General features: G+C 44.3%; 1 protein-coding gene across 2 annotated transcripts in view; it reads right to left on the reverse strand.

The window, feature by feature from the left end:
* The window catches only part of pbl (epithelial cell transforming 2 pebble), a 58,592-nt gene that overhangs the window by 34,575 nt on the left and 6,221 nt on the right, over positions 1 to 17,796 (reverse strand). For both annotated transcript variants that reach the window (XM_077660145.1, XM_077660144.1), the window contains exons 4-5: positions 15,065 to 15,154; positions 13,846 to 13,956 (exon numbers count right to left, since the gene is read on the reverse strand). In XM_077660145.1, coding sequence (XP_077516271.1) covers positions 13,846 to 13,956; positions 15,065 to 15,154 — 201 coding nt within the window. The remainder of the gene's footprint in view (positions 1 to 13,845; positions 13,957 to 15,064; positions 15,155 to 17,796) is intronic.

Genomic DNA, 17,796 nt, shown 5'->3' on the forward strand with positions numbered 1-17,796 from the left:
GTTCAATGGCGGATAAGCAACTAAGGCTACCATGCGCCAAGCTCAAGGTATAAGAAATTGTTTTCTGTAGATTTTTACAAAGGTATAAAAAATATGGCGGTGTAGAAAGCCTAAGAGGTTATAATCCTTCTGCACAGTATTGAGAGAAAAACAAGGTTCACAAATGGCCAATATTAAAGGTTTCAAAAGGAGGCTGGGTAACCTCATCAGCCATCCTTGGCTGGACAAGGACTGGAGACCCCCAACCAATCAAAATAAAAAACTTCAGCCCTTTTCTCAGAAATTAGAAAGTAGCTGAGGTGCATCAAGCAAAGTACTGGGTGATGTTTTACATCTTTTTAAGAACGCCAGCTTCTGTTAAAAATCTAAAAACGCAGGACATGTCCACAATTGTATTTTCACCTAAGAGCAGTGATGGATGAAAAGGGATACATTGGCTATAAAACGGAGAGAAGCTCTTTTTCCGTAGGTTTTCCAGTTTCGAACATGACATTAAAATGCGACTGACTGCAAGTTCATCTCCACATGCACAAACTGGTTTGTCTTCTTTTGTTAGCAGAAAGTTGTGTGTGGCCTATACGGAGGTGGCAGATAATGATTTCCTTGAAACGTTTCTGGTGCACACATGACTTGCATTCACCTAGAACTGGTTTTATTATGTGTAGCTTGTTATTTACTTCACTGTTCCAAGTGGACTGTCAAATTTTCCTTGCCTTACATTGTAGTAATTTCATGCAATCTTTTTAGGGCATATTTACCTTTTTTATTTGCTTGCCACGAGCTTGAGCAGTGCACAAATCTGCTCTTTCGTTGCCTTTTATGCCAACATGACTTGGTACCCAGCACAGTCTTATGTTTTGTCCTTCATCTATGGCTGTTGTGATGTTTTGTACAAGGTCGCCGAGCTGCGGAGTTATTGCATTTCTAGAATGAAGGGCTGTGAGCACACTTAGCGAGTCTGTGTAAATAATACTCTTGCTGAGGTTCTCATTTACCATTTTTTCTATGGCTACACAGATAGCGTAACATCCCGCAGTGATGATGGAAGCACACCGTGGAAGTCTTACTATTTTATTCCAATTCCCCTGTACCACTGTGCTTCCAGCGTAAGCGTCTGTTTTTGAACCGTCTGTATAAAAAGCTGCAAAATTACTGTACTTTTCTTCAAGTGTGAGGAATTCTTGTATTATATGTTGTTGCGGAATTTGTTTTTTACGGAAGTGTGTAAGAGTGAGATCATAGATTTCGGGAAAATTGTACCATGGCGGAAGTGGACCTCGCCATCGAGCAATGTTTGGCAATATGTCTAGTACGCCGAAGTTCTGGCACATGTCTTCAAATCGCAAGAGCAGTGGATGGGTAGCTTGTGGTTTATTGCTAAAGAGTACTCTAGATGGGCACTCTGTAGCGGTGGGGTAACAAATATGTTTTTGCAGTGAATGAATTTTTAGAATGTACAAGAATGTGAGCATGACTCTTCTGTCTGTAAGTGACGGTTTGTTGGTTTCAACATAAAGACTCTTTATAGGTGACGTACTGTAAGCACCAGTTGAAAGGCGTAAACCTAAATTGTTAGTTAGTTATATTGATTTTAATGGCGCAAAAGCAACTGAGGCTATGATGCGCCAAACACACGGTTAGAGCTTTTGTTAAAGGTTACGCTTTTTATATCTAAAGTTTGTATAAAACATTGGCTTCTCTGAGAAATTTAAAAATGCTTGAAAAATCAACCAGTGCTTGATCTCCTAAATGTAACATGGGGTGTAGTGGGATGTATTCATTGTACAATGTTGTGAAATATTTTTTCCTCAGTTGTTCCAGTTTTTTGCATACAATTAAAATGTGGTTTACCGTGAGTTCTTCGCCACACATTTCGCAGAGAGGTTTGTCTTTTTTTGCCAGTAAGAAGTTATGAGTAAGGTGTGTGTGTCCAATGCGTAGTCGACACAAAATAACTTCTATGAAATGCTCCTGATGTGTACATGATCTCCATTCTCCCAAAACAGGTTTTATAGAATGTAGTTTGTTGTTTGTTTGTTCGTCCCATGCAATCTGCCATTTATTCCTGAGTTTACTGTGCAGTAATTTAGAAAAATCCCTCTGTGGTATGTTAACTTGTTTTATACGGCCAATTCTAGCTTGTGCTGCGCAAGCATCTGCTCTCTCATTACCTAAAATTCCAACATGACTAGGGACCCAGCAGAATATAATGTTATGTTTTTCCTTTGTAATTTTAACTATGTTATGTATGATTTTTCCTATTATGGGTTCAGCAGCGTTTGTAGAATGCAGCGCTTTTAGCATACTCAGTGAATCGGTGTAAATGATGCTATTTTTTATGTTTTGTTTTACTATTTGTTCTACAGCTACAAAGATGGCATAACACTCCGCAGTAAATACCGATACATACTGTGGCAATCGTATCATTTTTTCATTTGTTCCTTGAATTACTGCACTTCCGACATGACTTTCTGTTTTTGAGCCATCAGTGTAAAATTCAGTGTAAGTGTTATATTTTTCTTGTAGTGCAAAGAACTCTTGTAGTATGTGCTCGTGTGGCATTTTCTCCTTGTTTACGTGTGTCAGTGTGAAGTCACACACCGAAGGAAGGCTGTACCATGGTGGTAGATATTCATGTCTTTGTGCAATATTAGGTAGGGCGTCCAGCACTGCTAAGTCTTCACATTTATCTTCAAAGCGCATTATTAGTGGCCTGATAAAATGTGGTTTATTATTGAATAATCTCCTAGATGGGCACTTGGTAACAATGGGATAGCAGAGATGTTTAGGGAGAGAACGGGTTTCTAGGATGTACGTGCATGTTAGTGCGACTCTTCTATCCTCTAGTGTGGGCTCATTAGCTTCAACGTAAAGACTATTTACCGGGGATGTTCTATATGCTCCAGTTGATAGGCGCAAACCAAGATTATGAACAGGGTCCAGTCGTTTCAAGTAGGATGCTCTTGCCGAACCATATACCACGCACCCGTAGTCCAGCTTGGAGCGCACCAAAGAGCGATATATTTGCAATAGGCATGCTCTATCGGACCCCCACCGTTTTCGCGAGAGTACCTTTAATATATTGAGGGCTTGGGATGCTTTCTTTTTCAGGTTGTTAATGTGTGACAGAAATGTAAGTTTCTTGTCAAAAGTGACGCCTAAAAATTTATGTTCCTGTTTGACTGGCAGTGTGGTTTGATTCAAGCACAGATTGGGATCTACCTGTAGGCCTCGTCGTAATGAGAACAAAACAGCTACTGTTTTTTGAGGGGAGAACTTGAATCCATTTTTCTCTGCCCAAGCAGCCAGTTTGGTTAGTGTGATTTGTATTTATTTATTTATTTATTTATTTATTTATTTATTTATTTATTTAGGACATACTGCAGGCCCAGTGAAGGGCCCTGGCAGGAGGGGCACAAAAAACACAATACAAAAAAGCACAAAACAAAAATCAATGAACGGCCTGTTCAATGGCATCAACGTCAACTGTTGATGATGGTGGTAACTGATTCCACTCGGTAATGGTGCGGGGAAAAAAAGAGAATTTGAATATGTTAGTTCTGGCAAAGTAAGGTTTTAACGATTCAGTGTGCCTGTTTCTTGTTGACCTGGACGTTATCGGTTGGAGATACAAATCGGGGGCCATTGACAGTTTGTTAGTTTTCAATAGAAAGAGAAATCTTAACCTTAGTATTCTACGCCGAATTTCAAGGGACTGTATATTATGTTGAAGCAACAGAGCAGATGGTGAGTCAGTGGTGCAATATTTAGAAAATATAAACCGAACTGCTTTGCGCTGAATTCTTTCAAGGGCATTAATGTTAGTCTTTGTGTGAGGATCCCAAACAGTGCATGCATACTCAAGTTTTGGTCTAATCATGGTGTAATATGCCAATTGCTTAACGTTAGGGGGAGCTAGTTTTAACCTGTGCCTAAGAAAACAGAGATTGCGAAATGAAGAAGAGCATACGGTTTCAATATGTTTATTCCAACTAAGATTATTCGTTAGTGTTACTCCTAGGTACTTGTATTCTTTGACTTCTGAAAGGTGCCGAGTGGGAAAATTATATGAAAAGAAATGACTGTTTCTTTTATTAGTAATCCGCATAAATACTGTCTTGTCAGCGTTTAGTTCCATCCCCCATTTAACGCACCATTCACTAACATTGTGTAGGTTATGATTAAGTAAAATCTGGTCGTCTTGAACTTTAACTTCATTAAACAAAACACAATCGTCGGCAAACAACCTAATTTGAACAGGATGAGAGATGATGTCTGTAATGTCATCAATATAGATAAGAAACAGTAATGGCCCAAGGACACTGCCTTGCAGGACAGTATGTTGGAAGAAGTGTATGCTATCTGTATGTCATCTACATAAACTGAATACATTACGGACTTAGGGATTACTTTGGCCAAAGAATTCATTTTTACTATAAAGAGTGTCGTACTTAAAATGCATCCCTGGGGTACGCCATTCTCTTGGGTGAATGTCATTGATAGAGTTGCTCCCAGACGGACTCTGAATGTGCGGTTAGTCAAGAAGTCGTTCAAGCAGTTCAGCATCCTGCCGCGGATCCCTAGCTCTGCTAGGTCATAGAGGATGCCGAACTTCCACGCGGTATCATAGGCCTTCTCCAAATCGAAGAAGACCCCGATACAGTGCTGTTTGTGGATGAACGCCTCCCGGATGGTGTTTTCTAGGCGGACAAGGTGATCAGTGGTCGAGCATGCTTTCTTAAATCCACATTGATGTAAATCTAGGAGTCGACGAGATTCAAGTGTGAAGGTCAGTCTAATGTTTACTATGCTTTCGAAAGATTTAGCGATGCAGCTGGTGAGGGCTATCGGTCTGTAATTGTTAGGACTTGTTGGTTGTTTTCCGGGTTTCAGAAAAGGTACTATTATTGCTTTCTTCCACTCCTCAGGTATATTTCCAGTTGTCCATATTTTGTTAAAGAATTTCAACAATGCCTGCACGGCAGCCTCAGAGAGATGGGCAAGCATAGCGTAATGCACATTATCTGGGCCTGTTGCTGTCTTTTTACCAGAAGATAATGCCCTAATCAATTCCTGGAGTGTGATGGGTTGATTGTAGTCCTCGTGCATACCTGCTGCAAATGGAAGTTTTTGTTTTTCTGCTATTGCTTTGTACTTCTGGAACGTGTTTGTGTAATTGGACGAACTGGAAACTTCAGCAAAATGCTCACCTAGTATGTTGGCCTGTTCTTCTAATGATGTTTGTGTCCCGGGTGTAGTCAGTAGAGGAAGTGTGAAAGGGGTATGGTCACTACTGAATCTTCGAACCTTTTCCCACATTTTTTTTGAGGTTATTGAGCAGTTTATTGAGGACACATATTTCTGCCACGAGGATTTCTCGGCATTTCTCCGAACAAATCGCGCTCTGGCCTTGGCCCTCTTAAAGGCAATCAAGTTCTCCGCTGTGGGATACCGACGCAGACAGCCCCAAGCTTTATTTTGTTGTTTTTTTGCCAATGTGCATTCTTGTGTCCACCATACTTTATGTTTTTTGTGTACGAGTCCTGTTGTTTGTGGTATGGCTAGTGTAGCGGCCGATATTATGCATGTAGTAAACCTTTCGTTAATTTCGTCGATGGTGAGGTATTCACAAAATTCTTTTTCTAGTGTGGCATTAGCTGTAAAAAGTGACCAGTCGGCGAGGTGAAGTTTCCAGCACCGTGGTCTTGTGGGGATGACTGCAGTAGACAATGAGAGGCTGATGATAATAGGTAGGTGATCACTTCCCAGAGGGTCATTTAAAACATCCCATTTAAAATCGGTAAAAAGCGATGGTGATGCGAAAGCTAAATCGAGAAAGCTCATTTTTGCCGAGCTTGGGCAACAATAAGTTGCTTTTCCTGTATTTAAAAGACAGATGTTATTTGAGAGGATAAAATCTTCGATTGTTTGCCCCCTAGAGTCGCAGCGCTCGCTTCCCCAAAAAGGGGAGTGAGCGTTAAAATCCCCAACTACCAGATATGGCTCTGGAAGTTCATCTATCAATTCTTCTAGATCATGGACTGTTAATGTAAAATGTGGAGGAATGTATACGGAACCGATTGTTAGTGTTTTATAGCTGACGATGCTGACTGCAACCGCCTCAAGTTTTGTATTGAGCTTGATTTCTCGAGCAGGGACGCCGCTTTGGACGACAATTGCGACGCCTCCTGAGAGTCTATTTGCCTGCTCGCGATCGCGTCTAAAAGTTTGATAATGTTTCAGGATATGTACATGTTGTGGACCAAGATTGGTCTCCTGAAGACATAAAACTATGGGTAACATTGACCCTAAAATATGTGTTATGTCACTATAATTCCGCATAAGTCCTCTGCAATTCCATTGAATTACAAAAGCCATGCTTGTGTTTTTGAGAGAAAATGAAAGGGGATTTACTTATGAGGTGGGCCCGTTATGAGGGGCCTGTCTTTTTTTCGCTCACGAGAGCTGTTCCGCCGCTGTAATGGAGGCGGAGTGGGTGTTGTATCCATCACCTCAACAGAGGTGCTGGAGGACCGCGCAGTCGCGGTTGTGTTAGTTTCAGGTTTCTCCCGACGGAGGGAGGTCCTGCGGGATGCCGACCCATGGACCGGCGGTCCCTGCTTTGGCAGTGACAGGGCAGCTTTCGCTGACCCTGCCTGGGGCGTGGATGGCCCTGCCATAGGCTCGGTGGGAGCGGCCTTGGCAGGTGCCGGAGTACTGTGTGGTGCTACGCCCCTGCGCACCACATCAGCGAAGTTTTGTTTTGCTGTGAAGTAGAATGTGTTTGTTAGCGCAAAACGCCTTGTTGCTTCTTTGAAAGAAATGTTTTCTTTTGTCTTTATGGTGATTATCTCTTTTTCTTTTTTCCAGGACGGACACGCCCTGGAGTATGCAGCATGTTCTCCTTCACAGTTTGCACAGCACAGGGCTGCGTCACATACATCAGACTGGTGATCGTTCGAGGCACATTTTGCGCAAGTTTTACGACCGCGGCAGCTCTGTGAGCCGTGGCCGAACCTTTGGCAGTTGAAACACCTGCGAGGGTTTGGTATGTATGGTCTTACATTGATTTTCAAATATCCCACGTCGATTGTGTCGGGCAGGGTGCTGGTGTTGAACGTCAGGATCATGTGTTTTGTGTCTATTTCCTTGTTGTCCTTCCGGATTTTGATTCGGTGGACATCTATGACGTCTTGGTCGATGAGCCCTTCGAGCATTTCTTTTTCAGTTATGTGAATAAAATCATTTTCCGATATTACGCCTCGGACAGTGTTTAGTGAGCGATGAGGAGTCACGGAGACCGGGATTTCCCCTATGGACGTTAGGTTGGAGAGCTTAGAATGTTGGACATTGTCACACAGTTCGAGCAATAAGTCGCCGCTGGCCATTTTTGACAGCTTATAGCCAATGCCTAGGGTTTCAGTCAAGCACTTTGACACAAGGAAGGGGGATATTATTCTTGCCTGTTTATCTTGTTGTTCACTGTGGATCACATGATATTTGGGGAAAGTTACTTTTCTTTTTTGAAAGAAGTTGTCTGCCTCGTTCCACCCTCTTTGGAGAGAGCGATCAGGTTTTGAAAATTGGGGAGCCATAAAAAAAACTGTTTTTCGGTCATGGTGCCAGCCACCCACCACGGAGTCCAACAAGGGGACGGGACAGGACTTGATAGCAAGTCCTGCCCACGCCAGCTGTACACCTCAACTATAACCAAATATGACGCAACTCAGGGTAGTTGGTAACACAAGGTTAACCCTCGCCGCCAGGAAAAAAGGAAAAACCAAGAAGCGAGTAGGATATAGGAGAGTTGTGAGACAGAGATAGGAAAGTTAAAGATGAAGAGGAGGATAGGAAAAGGCGACTGCCGATTCCCCCCGGTCGGGTCAGGCCGGAGGTGCCGTCTGCAGGAAGCTGGGGCCAAAGTGGTGTGTTGCCTCCATCAAGGGGCCTTAAGGGTCCAAACGCTCGGCATCGGCTCAACCACCAGGATCCCCTTTTCCCCGGACACGGCGATGCCACGCACGGCGAGGCGCGGGTGCTCGGGTCCGTGGTGATGCACAGTTCACCATCATCCCCTTTTGGGGATGTCCCTGCGAATGCTCGGGAACCCGCGGTGTCGCCACTCACCGTCACGACGCCTGCAAGCTGCAGGCGCAAATTGTGCACTGGGTCGAGTCATTTTAAGTATGATGGCCTTGCTGAACTACTATATACTATACTGCCATAGTCTAAGCAGGATCGCACCACAGAGCAGTAAATTTTTAGAATGCTTGCCCTGTCAGAACCCCAGTGTTAATGTGAAAGGACTTTGAGTATATTCAGTAATCGGGAAGTTTTCTTTTTAAGCGCATTAATATGAGGCAGGAAAGTGAGCTTTTTGTCAAATGTTATACCTAAAAATTTGTGTTCATTTTTCACGGGCAACTCGGTTTCGTTCATATGTAGGGTCGGATCTGCCTGCAATCCTCGTTTCAGTGAGAAAATCACCGCTGCTGTTTTCTGTGCAAAAAACCCTAAGCCATTTCTGTCGGCCCATGATGCTAGTCTGTTCATTGTTAATTGTGTTTGTCTTTCACATGTTGATATTTTGGAGGATGTGCAAGCTATCTGGAGGTCGTCTACATAAAGTGAATACTTATTTTGCTAAGAGAATTCATTTTTAGAATAGAGTAGTGCTTAAAATGCAGCCTTGAGATACTCCATTTTCTTGAATAAAATTCCTCGAAAGCATTGAGCCCAGGCGGACAGTAAATGAACGGTTAGACAAAAAGCCTTTAAGGGAGTTAAGCATTTTGCCACGGATGCCGAGCTCAGCTAAGTTCTGAAGAATCCCGAACCTCCAGGTTGTATCATATGCTTTTTCTAAATCAAAAAAGACTGCAAGACAGTATTGTTTGTGGATAAAAGCTCCTTTGACAGTATTTTCAAGACGGACTAGGTGATCTGTGTGGATCATCCCCTTTTAAAACTGCATTGATGGATATCTAGAAGTTCGCAGGAATGAAGGACAAAAGTTAATCTTATATTCAGGACACCTTCGAAGGATTTGGCGAGGCAACTGGTAAGGGCTATGGATCTATAACTGCTAGGAGATGTTGGAGGCTAATTTGGTTTAAGAAACGGTACAATAATAGCTTTTTTTCCAGGCTTCAGGTATTTTCCCCAAAACCCATACTTTGTTAAAGAATCTTAAAAGTGCTTCTACGGCAGGCTCAGAGAGATGGGCGAGCATTTCATAGTGTATTAGGTCGGCTCCTGGAGCAGTTTTCTTTCCGGCAGACAGTACTGTTTATTTCTTGGAGAATAATCAAATTGTTGTATTCTTCTTTTTCACCTCCACTTATTGGAAGTCTTCATTTTTCGGTTACATTTTTGTGTTTTACAAATGACTGCGTATATTGCGATGAACTGGAAACTGCAGCGAAGTGTTCACCCAAAATGTCTGCCTGTTCCCTTATGCTTGTTTCTGTGCCAGGTGTTGTCAGAAGAGGAATTGTGAACGGTGAGAAGCTGTTGTTTAATTTTCGAACCTGTTCCCACATTTTTTTTAATGTGATTTGACTGTTTATACATGAAACATAACTCTGCCATGAATCTTTCTCGGCAATGCGACGGATGTACCGAGCTTTAGCTCTTGCCTTTTTAAAATATGCGAGATTTTCATGTGTCGGATACCTGCGAAATTTACCCCAAGCTCTATTTTGTTGTTGTTTTTTTTTTTTGCTTCCTTGCAGCCTTTTGTCCACCACACGTTGTGGTTTTGTCGCACTACTCCAGAAGACTGCGGAATAGCTAATTCTGCAGCAGTTAAGATACAGTTGGTGAACTTTTCGTTTATCTGATCAATGCTCAGGTTTTCTAAATCTATATTTTGTAAACCGGCTTTTGCTCTAAAAAGTTCCCAGTCTGCCAGATGCAGCTTCCAGCGTTGCCATTTTGTGGGGATTATTTCCAGTGGAGAAGTTAAACTGATTAGTATAGGGAGGTGATCGCTGCCATATGGGTTGTCAATGACACCTCATCTAAAGTCGTTAAAAACAGAAGGTGAAGTAAACGACAAATCTAAACAGGTCATTTTCCCTGAGGTAGGGGAGCAGTATGTGGCCTTTTCCGCACTTAAAAGACATACATTACTTGCAAGGATAAGATCTTCGATTATTTGTCCCCTAGAGTCACAGCGCTCGCTTCCCCAAAAAGGGGAGTGAGCGTTAAAATCCCCAACTACTAAATATGGTTGTGGAAGCTCATGGATGAGTTCTTGTAGGTCATGAACTGTTACTGTAAGATGTGGAGGAATATATACAGAACAGATAGTAATTGTTTTATAGGTGACGATGCTGACCGCAACAGCTTCAAGTTTTGTTTTGAATTTGATTTCTCGAGCAGGGGCGCCGCTTTGAACAACAATCGCGACGCCTCCCGAGAGTCGACTTGCTTGCTCGCGATCAGGTCTAAAAGTTTTATAATGTTTCAGGATGTTCATATGTTGTGGACCTAGATTGGTTTCCTGAAGACACAAGGCTATGGGCAACATTGACCCTAAAATATCTGTTATGTCACTGTAATTTCTCAACATGCCTCAACAGTTCCACTGAACTAAAAAAGCCCTTTTTGTGTGTTGGGGTGGGAACGTTATGGGGTTTACTTATGCTCTGGACCCATTATGAGGGGTCTGTTTTTTTTTTCGCTCGAGAGAGCTGTTCCGCTGCTGTAAAGCAGGCGGAGTGGGAGTTGTATCCATCACCTCACCAGAGGTGCTGGAGGACCGCGTAAAGGCCGCAGTTGTGTTAATTTCAGGCCTCCCCTGACGGGGGAAGTCCTGCGGGATGCCGACCCATGGACCGGCGCTCCCTGCTTTGAGGGTGGCAGAGCAGCCTCCGTTGTCCCTGCCTGGGGCGTGGATGGCCCTGCCATCGGCTTGGTGGAAGCGGCCTTGGCAGGTGTGCCGGAGTGCTGTGTGGTGCTACGCCCCTGCGCACCACATCAGCGAAGTTGGGTTTCGCTGTGAAGGCGAATGTATTGGTGAGGGCAAATTGCCTCCTCGCTTCTTTAAATGAACTATTTTCTTTGGTCTTTATGCTGATTATTTCCTTTTCCTTTTTCCAGGACGGACACGCCCTGGAGTACGCAGCGTGGTCTCCTTCGCAGTTTGCGCAGCGTAGTGCTGCGTCACATTCCTCAGAATGGGGGTCCTTTGAAGTTTTTCAGCCGCGGCAACTTTGTGAGCCGTGGCCAAACTTCTGACAATTGAAACATCGGCGGGGATTTGGTATGTAGTGTCTGACGTTGACCTTCAGATATCCAACTTCGATAGTTTCGGGCAAGGTGCTGGCGTTAAATGTAAGGACCACGTGTTTAGTATCTATTTCCTTGTTGTCCTTGCGGATTTTGATTCTGTGAACGTCAATTACATTTCGGTCAGATAGTCCTTGAAGCATTTCGGCTTCTGTCAGATGGATGAAGTCAGTTTCAGAGATTACGCCTCGGACTGTGTTGAGAGATCGGCGGGGGTCACGGAGACAGAGATGTCCCCTATAGAAGCAATGTTTGAGAGTTTGGAACACTGGATGCTGTCATGTAATTCAAGCAGTAAGTCACCGCTGGCCATTTTTTAGACCTTGTAGCTGGGGCCCAAGGTATCAGTTAAGCATTTGGACACGGGAAATGGGGATATTACACGAGCTTGCTTTTCTTCACATTGACTGTGTATGACATAAAACTTTGAGAATGTAGGTTTCTTTTTTGAGAAAAAATCTTCTGCTCCATTCCGCCCTCTTTTGAGAGGTTTTGAAAGTGGGGGAGCCATAAAAAATTAAGTTTTTCGGTCATGGTGCCAGCCACCCACCATGGAGCCCAACTAGGGGACGGGACAGGAACTTGCAAGGAAGGCCTGCCCACGCCAGCTGTACACCTTAACTATAACCAAATATGACGCAACTCAGGGTGGTTGGCCACACAAGGTTAACCCTTGCCGCCAGGGAAAAAAGGAAAAACGAAGTGAGTAGGAGATAGGAGAGTTTTGAGAAAGAGATAGGAAAGTGAAAGATGGAGGGGAGGATAGGAAAAGGCGACTGCCGATTTCCCTGGTCGGGTCAGGCCGGAGGTGCCGTCTACAGAAAGCTGGGGCCAAAGTGGTGTGTTGCTACTGCTGAGTGGCCTTAAAAGTCCAAACGCTCGGCCTCGGCTTAACCACCAGGATCCCCTTTTCCCCGAGCATGGCGATGCCACGCATGACGAAGCGTGGGTGCTCGGGTCCACGGTGATGCACTGTTCACCATCATCCCCCTGGGGGGATGTCCCTGCGGATGCTCGGGAACCCGTGGTGTCGCCACTCACCAATGCCTGCAATCTGCAGACGGCCCCCCGCGGGGACAATTCACAGTAAACTGCTGCCAATCTATAAGGATAATACAAAGAATCGAAGTAATGTGTTTCGATAGCTTCAGATGTTCCAGCATGGCGATTGCAGTTTCCAGGTCCTGCTACGTTCAAGTAGACTGTCAAGTGACAGAACTGATGAAACCACATGTCATTCATGAACTCATTCAAAATCACAGATGCATCATTACAAGACAGATCATGAAACACAAAAATATGACTAAAGGACCCGTCTTAATTCCAATCAAACAACTGGAATACAGCCAAATTTTTGCTTCCTGGGCACCACAGCTCTTGACAAGGAAGATGATGCAAACCTAAAACAATGTGTGTGATAACCTTCAGCAAATTTTCTTGGGGGACTGTCCACAACGCATTCACAAAGTAATTCATTCATGAAGCGCTATTCGATTTCTATATGTTTGGACAATTGTACACTCGTCTGCGTGGCAAACAGGTTCGAGATGACGAGTTCATTGTGTGTGTGAAAAAGTGGTGTATGCAATTACAAACCTCTAGAGCTTTCCGGATGTGCAATCATGTCATGGAAATAAAGATGACTGCAGTGCAGTGATTCGAATGGATCAACTATTCAGTAGCATTTTCGAAAGACCAACGCTCCAATGCTTCCACATACAAAATTTCATTTCCACAGTGCTTACCATTACCGAGTTACAGTGGATTGTTCGTTTTTTTTTACCAACTTTTGTGCTTTCGCCGCTAACACTCACAAATGTCATTATGTACTGCCTTGGTCACTGTGTACAGAAGTGTATAATAGGCACCACAGCTGGTGAACTCGGGGGCCCTTTCACCCCGTCCATACATTTACACTGAATAAATGTCAGTAAGGCAGGGGTGAAAGCTTCATTACTGTGAAATCAGAGTCAGAACCGTGAAACGTCTAGTTTTGCATTTGTGGCCCTAAATTTGAGGAGTAGCCCCAGTTTTACCTGTTCGTAGCCTCAGCATAGCCTCCCATTCGTTCAATTGGTTTCTTTTTGTGCAGTAGGGACAACTAAGTTCCTTACTCAAGTTAACACAGTGGAAGACATACAGCAGCCATTCAAGCATGTTTGCGCACACACAATATGGTCACTGGTCAGATATGGCCACAGAATTTGGTCCTACTTTTGCAGCCATTTTTATGAAACCAAATATTCAGATGAAGCTCAGTAGGCCTCATTAGATGCATAAAAATAAAACAGATTACTGGCCTTATCGCTCTTACCAAATACACTCTCAAGTGCACTTTTACTAGCCAAAAACTTCGTGCAAGCAGATTTCCATTCCAAAATAGCTCTCGTTGTGGTTTGAAGTTGTGTAACTTTAAATAGTTTGCTGGGGGGGAATGTGAAATACCTTGTCCAAGTAGAATTTTTTGCTTAGGCCGTGTTCTCAGTGGCAGAGAACCGAGGTCGTGCTGTTGCACTGCCCGTATTGAGAAAGCAAAAGTGGACGTCCTACCTCGTACTTGGGGCTGTTGACCGAGTCTGCCACGCAGTGCGTCACATTGCCGCAGGAGAACCGGTCCCGCACGCTGGCCCCCATGTAGTGAGACAACAGCAACAGCTCACACTGCGTGAAAAACACCCGTCCTTCAGAGAGAATATTCAAGTCTGTCCGCAAGACATTTTATATGCAGCAATGTGCGCCACCAGTGTGGACAGAGGGGCCACTGTGATGCACACAACATGAATTGGCGAGATTACGGGGATGTAGGCGCTGATACTGAACCCAAACACATTTGGGTGGCCATTTTATGTATTTGTCAATGAAGCCGTTCAGATGAGCTTTTGCTTCAGTCATTATGACAGACAATTCAAGTGAGAACCTCATAATATACCCATCAATAGGTTTAGGCTGATGCCCAGGGCAGTGCAGAGCTTGTGTATCCAAAGTGCATTTGTTTAAAAGTAATTTTTTGGAACGAACTTTTGAGAGCTTTAGGCCGCAAGTAACAAACATTGGGAAATATGCACGACTGTGTATTCTCTGGAAATTACTCATGTCCAAGTATTTCTACATAATCTACTCCTTGCAGAGATAACCCATGTTTGCATCACCAACAGCGGCAGCGGTCCAAGACACTTCCCGTTCTGAATGCCCTTGAACTGTCACCTGCAGTGTTACATACATTACTGCACACTCTGCATTCCCCAGAGAATGTGCAAGGCTCCATCACATTGTTGCAGTCACATGCCACTTATTACCTGTGCCCTGCTCAGAGCACTTTCATTTATTTAAGCATATCAGGACACAGAGTACCCTCAACATACATAAATCCCTTCATGATGCTATTCTTTTCTGCCATTCTTTCTTAGAGCTGTGGAGACTGGAAGCATTCCATATCTGAATCAATATTTCATGCCAGCTTTCTCACAACATTTGCACTTGATCTGATTACAAAATTTCACTACTCACACACCCCCCATTCCTTAGAACATGGCACACAGGTAGCACAGTGAGGGAGTGCCTCAAAGAACCGCAGTGCATCCACTCAATGAATTCTTTCAATCTTGTGGCACAGCCTCCGAATGACATGCAGCAATGTTCAGGTTTGTCGCATGCTCGCCGAAATGAAGCTGTATTTACAACTCGGGTATGCAACAAAGTCATCAGCCTAACAGATCTCGGCCTAAAAAAATTAAGAGAAAAAGCATAGTCTCCACTATGTTCAGCATACCAGCTCGGTGCGAGACTTGAAGCCAGCAAAGACCAGGACCAATCCATCCATGGACAGGTTGTAGATGGGCCGGCCTTTGTCAGGGAATGGCTGCATGCAAACAGGGCACACACACATGCACACTGACCTGGGACATGACAACACCAAAATAGCATTCATGATTTGGTGGGAACGAAAGACCTGCCACAAATGCCTCCCAGCTGCCACTTCATGGCTGCAAAAGTGAATTTTGATCATGACTGTGTTACACAGAAAGCTTCACAAAAAGTTTTCATTTCTGTATAAAATTTTTAATGCCTCCAATAAAAAAAACTATGTTTTTTATGCCAGTGACATTACTGTGCCTTTTATATGTCCTGCATACCTAAAACCAGTTTCATTATTGTAAAGTGTTTAACAGTATGCAGTAAAAACAGCCAACTCTCAAGAATTTTAACTCAAAGAGGACTGAAAATTCGAAAAATCATGTGGAGTTCATTTATATTAAAACTGGAGCCTCTTTATTATGAGTAAAGTTGACGGGGCCAAAGTCCGTTCAAATAAAGCGTAACCTTGAATTCAAACATCCAGTTTATTCGGAAATGCCAGAGGCCCATGTATTAAGCGATGTGGTCGAAATTTCCGGAGTCCTTCACTACACCTGAGTCGCTTCGGGACATTAAACCCCCTGTAATCCATAAACCAAACCAGAAGTTGGAACCATGGAAGGAAATAACCAATGTTCCACAGTATTTCAAATTTTTAAAATGAGAATCCAAATTAGACCCGCCGCGGTGGCTCAGTGGTTAGGGCGCTCGACTACTGATCCGGAGTTCCCGGGTTCGAACCCGATCGCGGCGGCTGCGTTTTTATGGAGGAAAAACGCTAAGGCGCCCGTGTGCTGTGCGATGTCAGTGCACGTTAAAGATCCCCAGGTGGTCGAAATTATTCCAGAGCCCTCCACTACAGTGGCAAACCTTTGTCCCGGTCTAAACGTTTGCTTCGCTTTTGGCAGGCTCTGCAAGCCAGGAGACAGTATCAGCCGGAAAGCGGCTCGTATCTTCAACGGCTATCACCTTCGCAACTGCTTCGGGTGACTGATCTGCGCATGCGGCTCTCAAGAAAGCTGCTGTTTCGACATCGCAAGCCATCCTTGCCTTCATTGGCTCTGGACCTGCCAAAGATGTCCCCCTGGCGCCGATCACCGACTATTTAAAGGCCGTCAACTTCGTGGACCGTTGCAGTCAGCGGCAAACCTTTGTCCCGGTCTAAACGTTTGCTTCGCTTTTGGCAGGCTCTGCAAGCCAGGAGACAGTATCAGCCGGAAAGCGGCTCGTATCTTCAACGGCTATCACCTTCGCAACTGCTTCGGGTGACTGATCTGCGCATGCGGCTCTCAAGAAAGCTGCTGTTTCGACATCGCAAGCCATCCTTGCCTTCATTGGCTCTGGACCTGCCAAAGATGTCCCCCTGGCGCCGATCACCGACTATTTAAAGGCCGTCAACTTCGTGGACCGTTGCAGTCAGCGGCAAACCTTTGTCCCGGTCTAAACGTTTGCTTCGCTTTTGGCAGGTGAGTGTTGGTTAAACCTGTTGTAATTCATCACTTTTCGTGTTTTGCCGCTGACTGCACCATGTCTTCTTTGTGTACTTCTTGCTCAAAAGCCATACCGAAAGATGGGAAATTTATGACTTGCTGTGCCTGTGAGGGCGAATTTCACTTGGGGAAAAACTGCTCGTCAGTTACTGATAACGCCTACAAGAAGATGAGTACGGTAACACGTGAAACATGGAAGTGTCCTTCATGCAAGGATGATTTGGTGGCGCAACCTGACGTAGCATCCAACCCCGATGGTGGTTCGTTCTCGCAGCAACTGTCTGCTCTGAATGTGAAGCTGGATACTTTGACTACCACTGTATCAGCACTGATGGTGAAAATGGAAGAACTATTGTTGGTCAAGGAAACTAGCGAAAAGGTTGCTTCAGCAGTCGAGGACATACAGTCAGCTATTGACTTCCTTTCGTCACCGTATGACTCTGTGCTTGCTACAGTGACCCCTAATCAGGCTGAGCTTGCAGATCTTCGGTCACAAGTTCAGTCACTGTCTTCAACAGTAGTTTCCCAGACAGAAGTGATTGACAGGATGAGTGGAGAGATAAATGATCTCGAACAATACAGCAGACGATGTAACTTCGAGATTCACGGCCTTCCAGTCAAATCTGATGAAAACTTGCACACTTTCTTAAGTACCTTAGCAGCCAAACTAAACCTTACCGATTTTCAACCAGCAGATATATCGGCAGTCCATCGGCTGCCGTCCAGAGGCGACTATATCCCACCGATCCTAGTACAGACTCAGTCGGTTTCTGTTAAGCAGAAATGGCTCGAAGCTCGGAAGGGCCTTCCTGATTTGGTGCAAGACGACCAGTCTCCTCGGCTGTTTTTTAACGATAACCTGTCTCGGGTTAATCGCGAGCTGTTCCGACTAGCAAGGTTTCGGGGCAAACAAAAGGGTTTTGAGTTCATCTGGACCAAAAATGGGAAGGTCCTTGCAAAGCGGTCCGAAGGCGCACCTCTCATTCGCATCAACAAGTTTTCGGATCTTGAGAAACTAACATAACCATGTCTGATACAGGTTTCGTGAAGTGTTCCGATTTTTCTGAAGTCCGGAAGTTTTTTCAGTATCAAACAGGCAATTCATTTCAGTTTACTCATGTTAATATTCGCAGTATACGGAAACACTGGGACCATT

This window comes from Amblyomma americanum, chromosome 3, assembly GCF_052857255.1.
Source record: "Amblyomma americanum isolate KBUSLIRL-KWMA chromosome 3, ASM5285725v1, whole genome shotgun sequence".
NCBI lineage: Eukaryota > Metazoa > Arthropoda > Arachnida > Ixodida > Ixodidae > Amblyomma > Amblyomma americanum.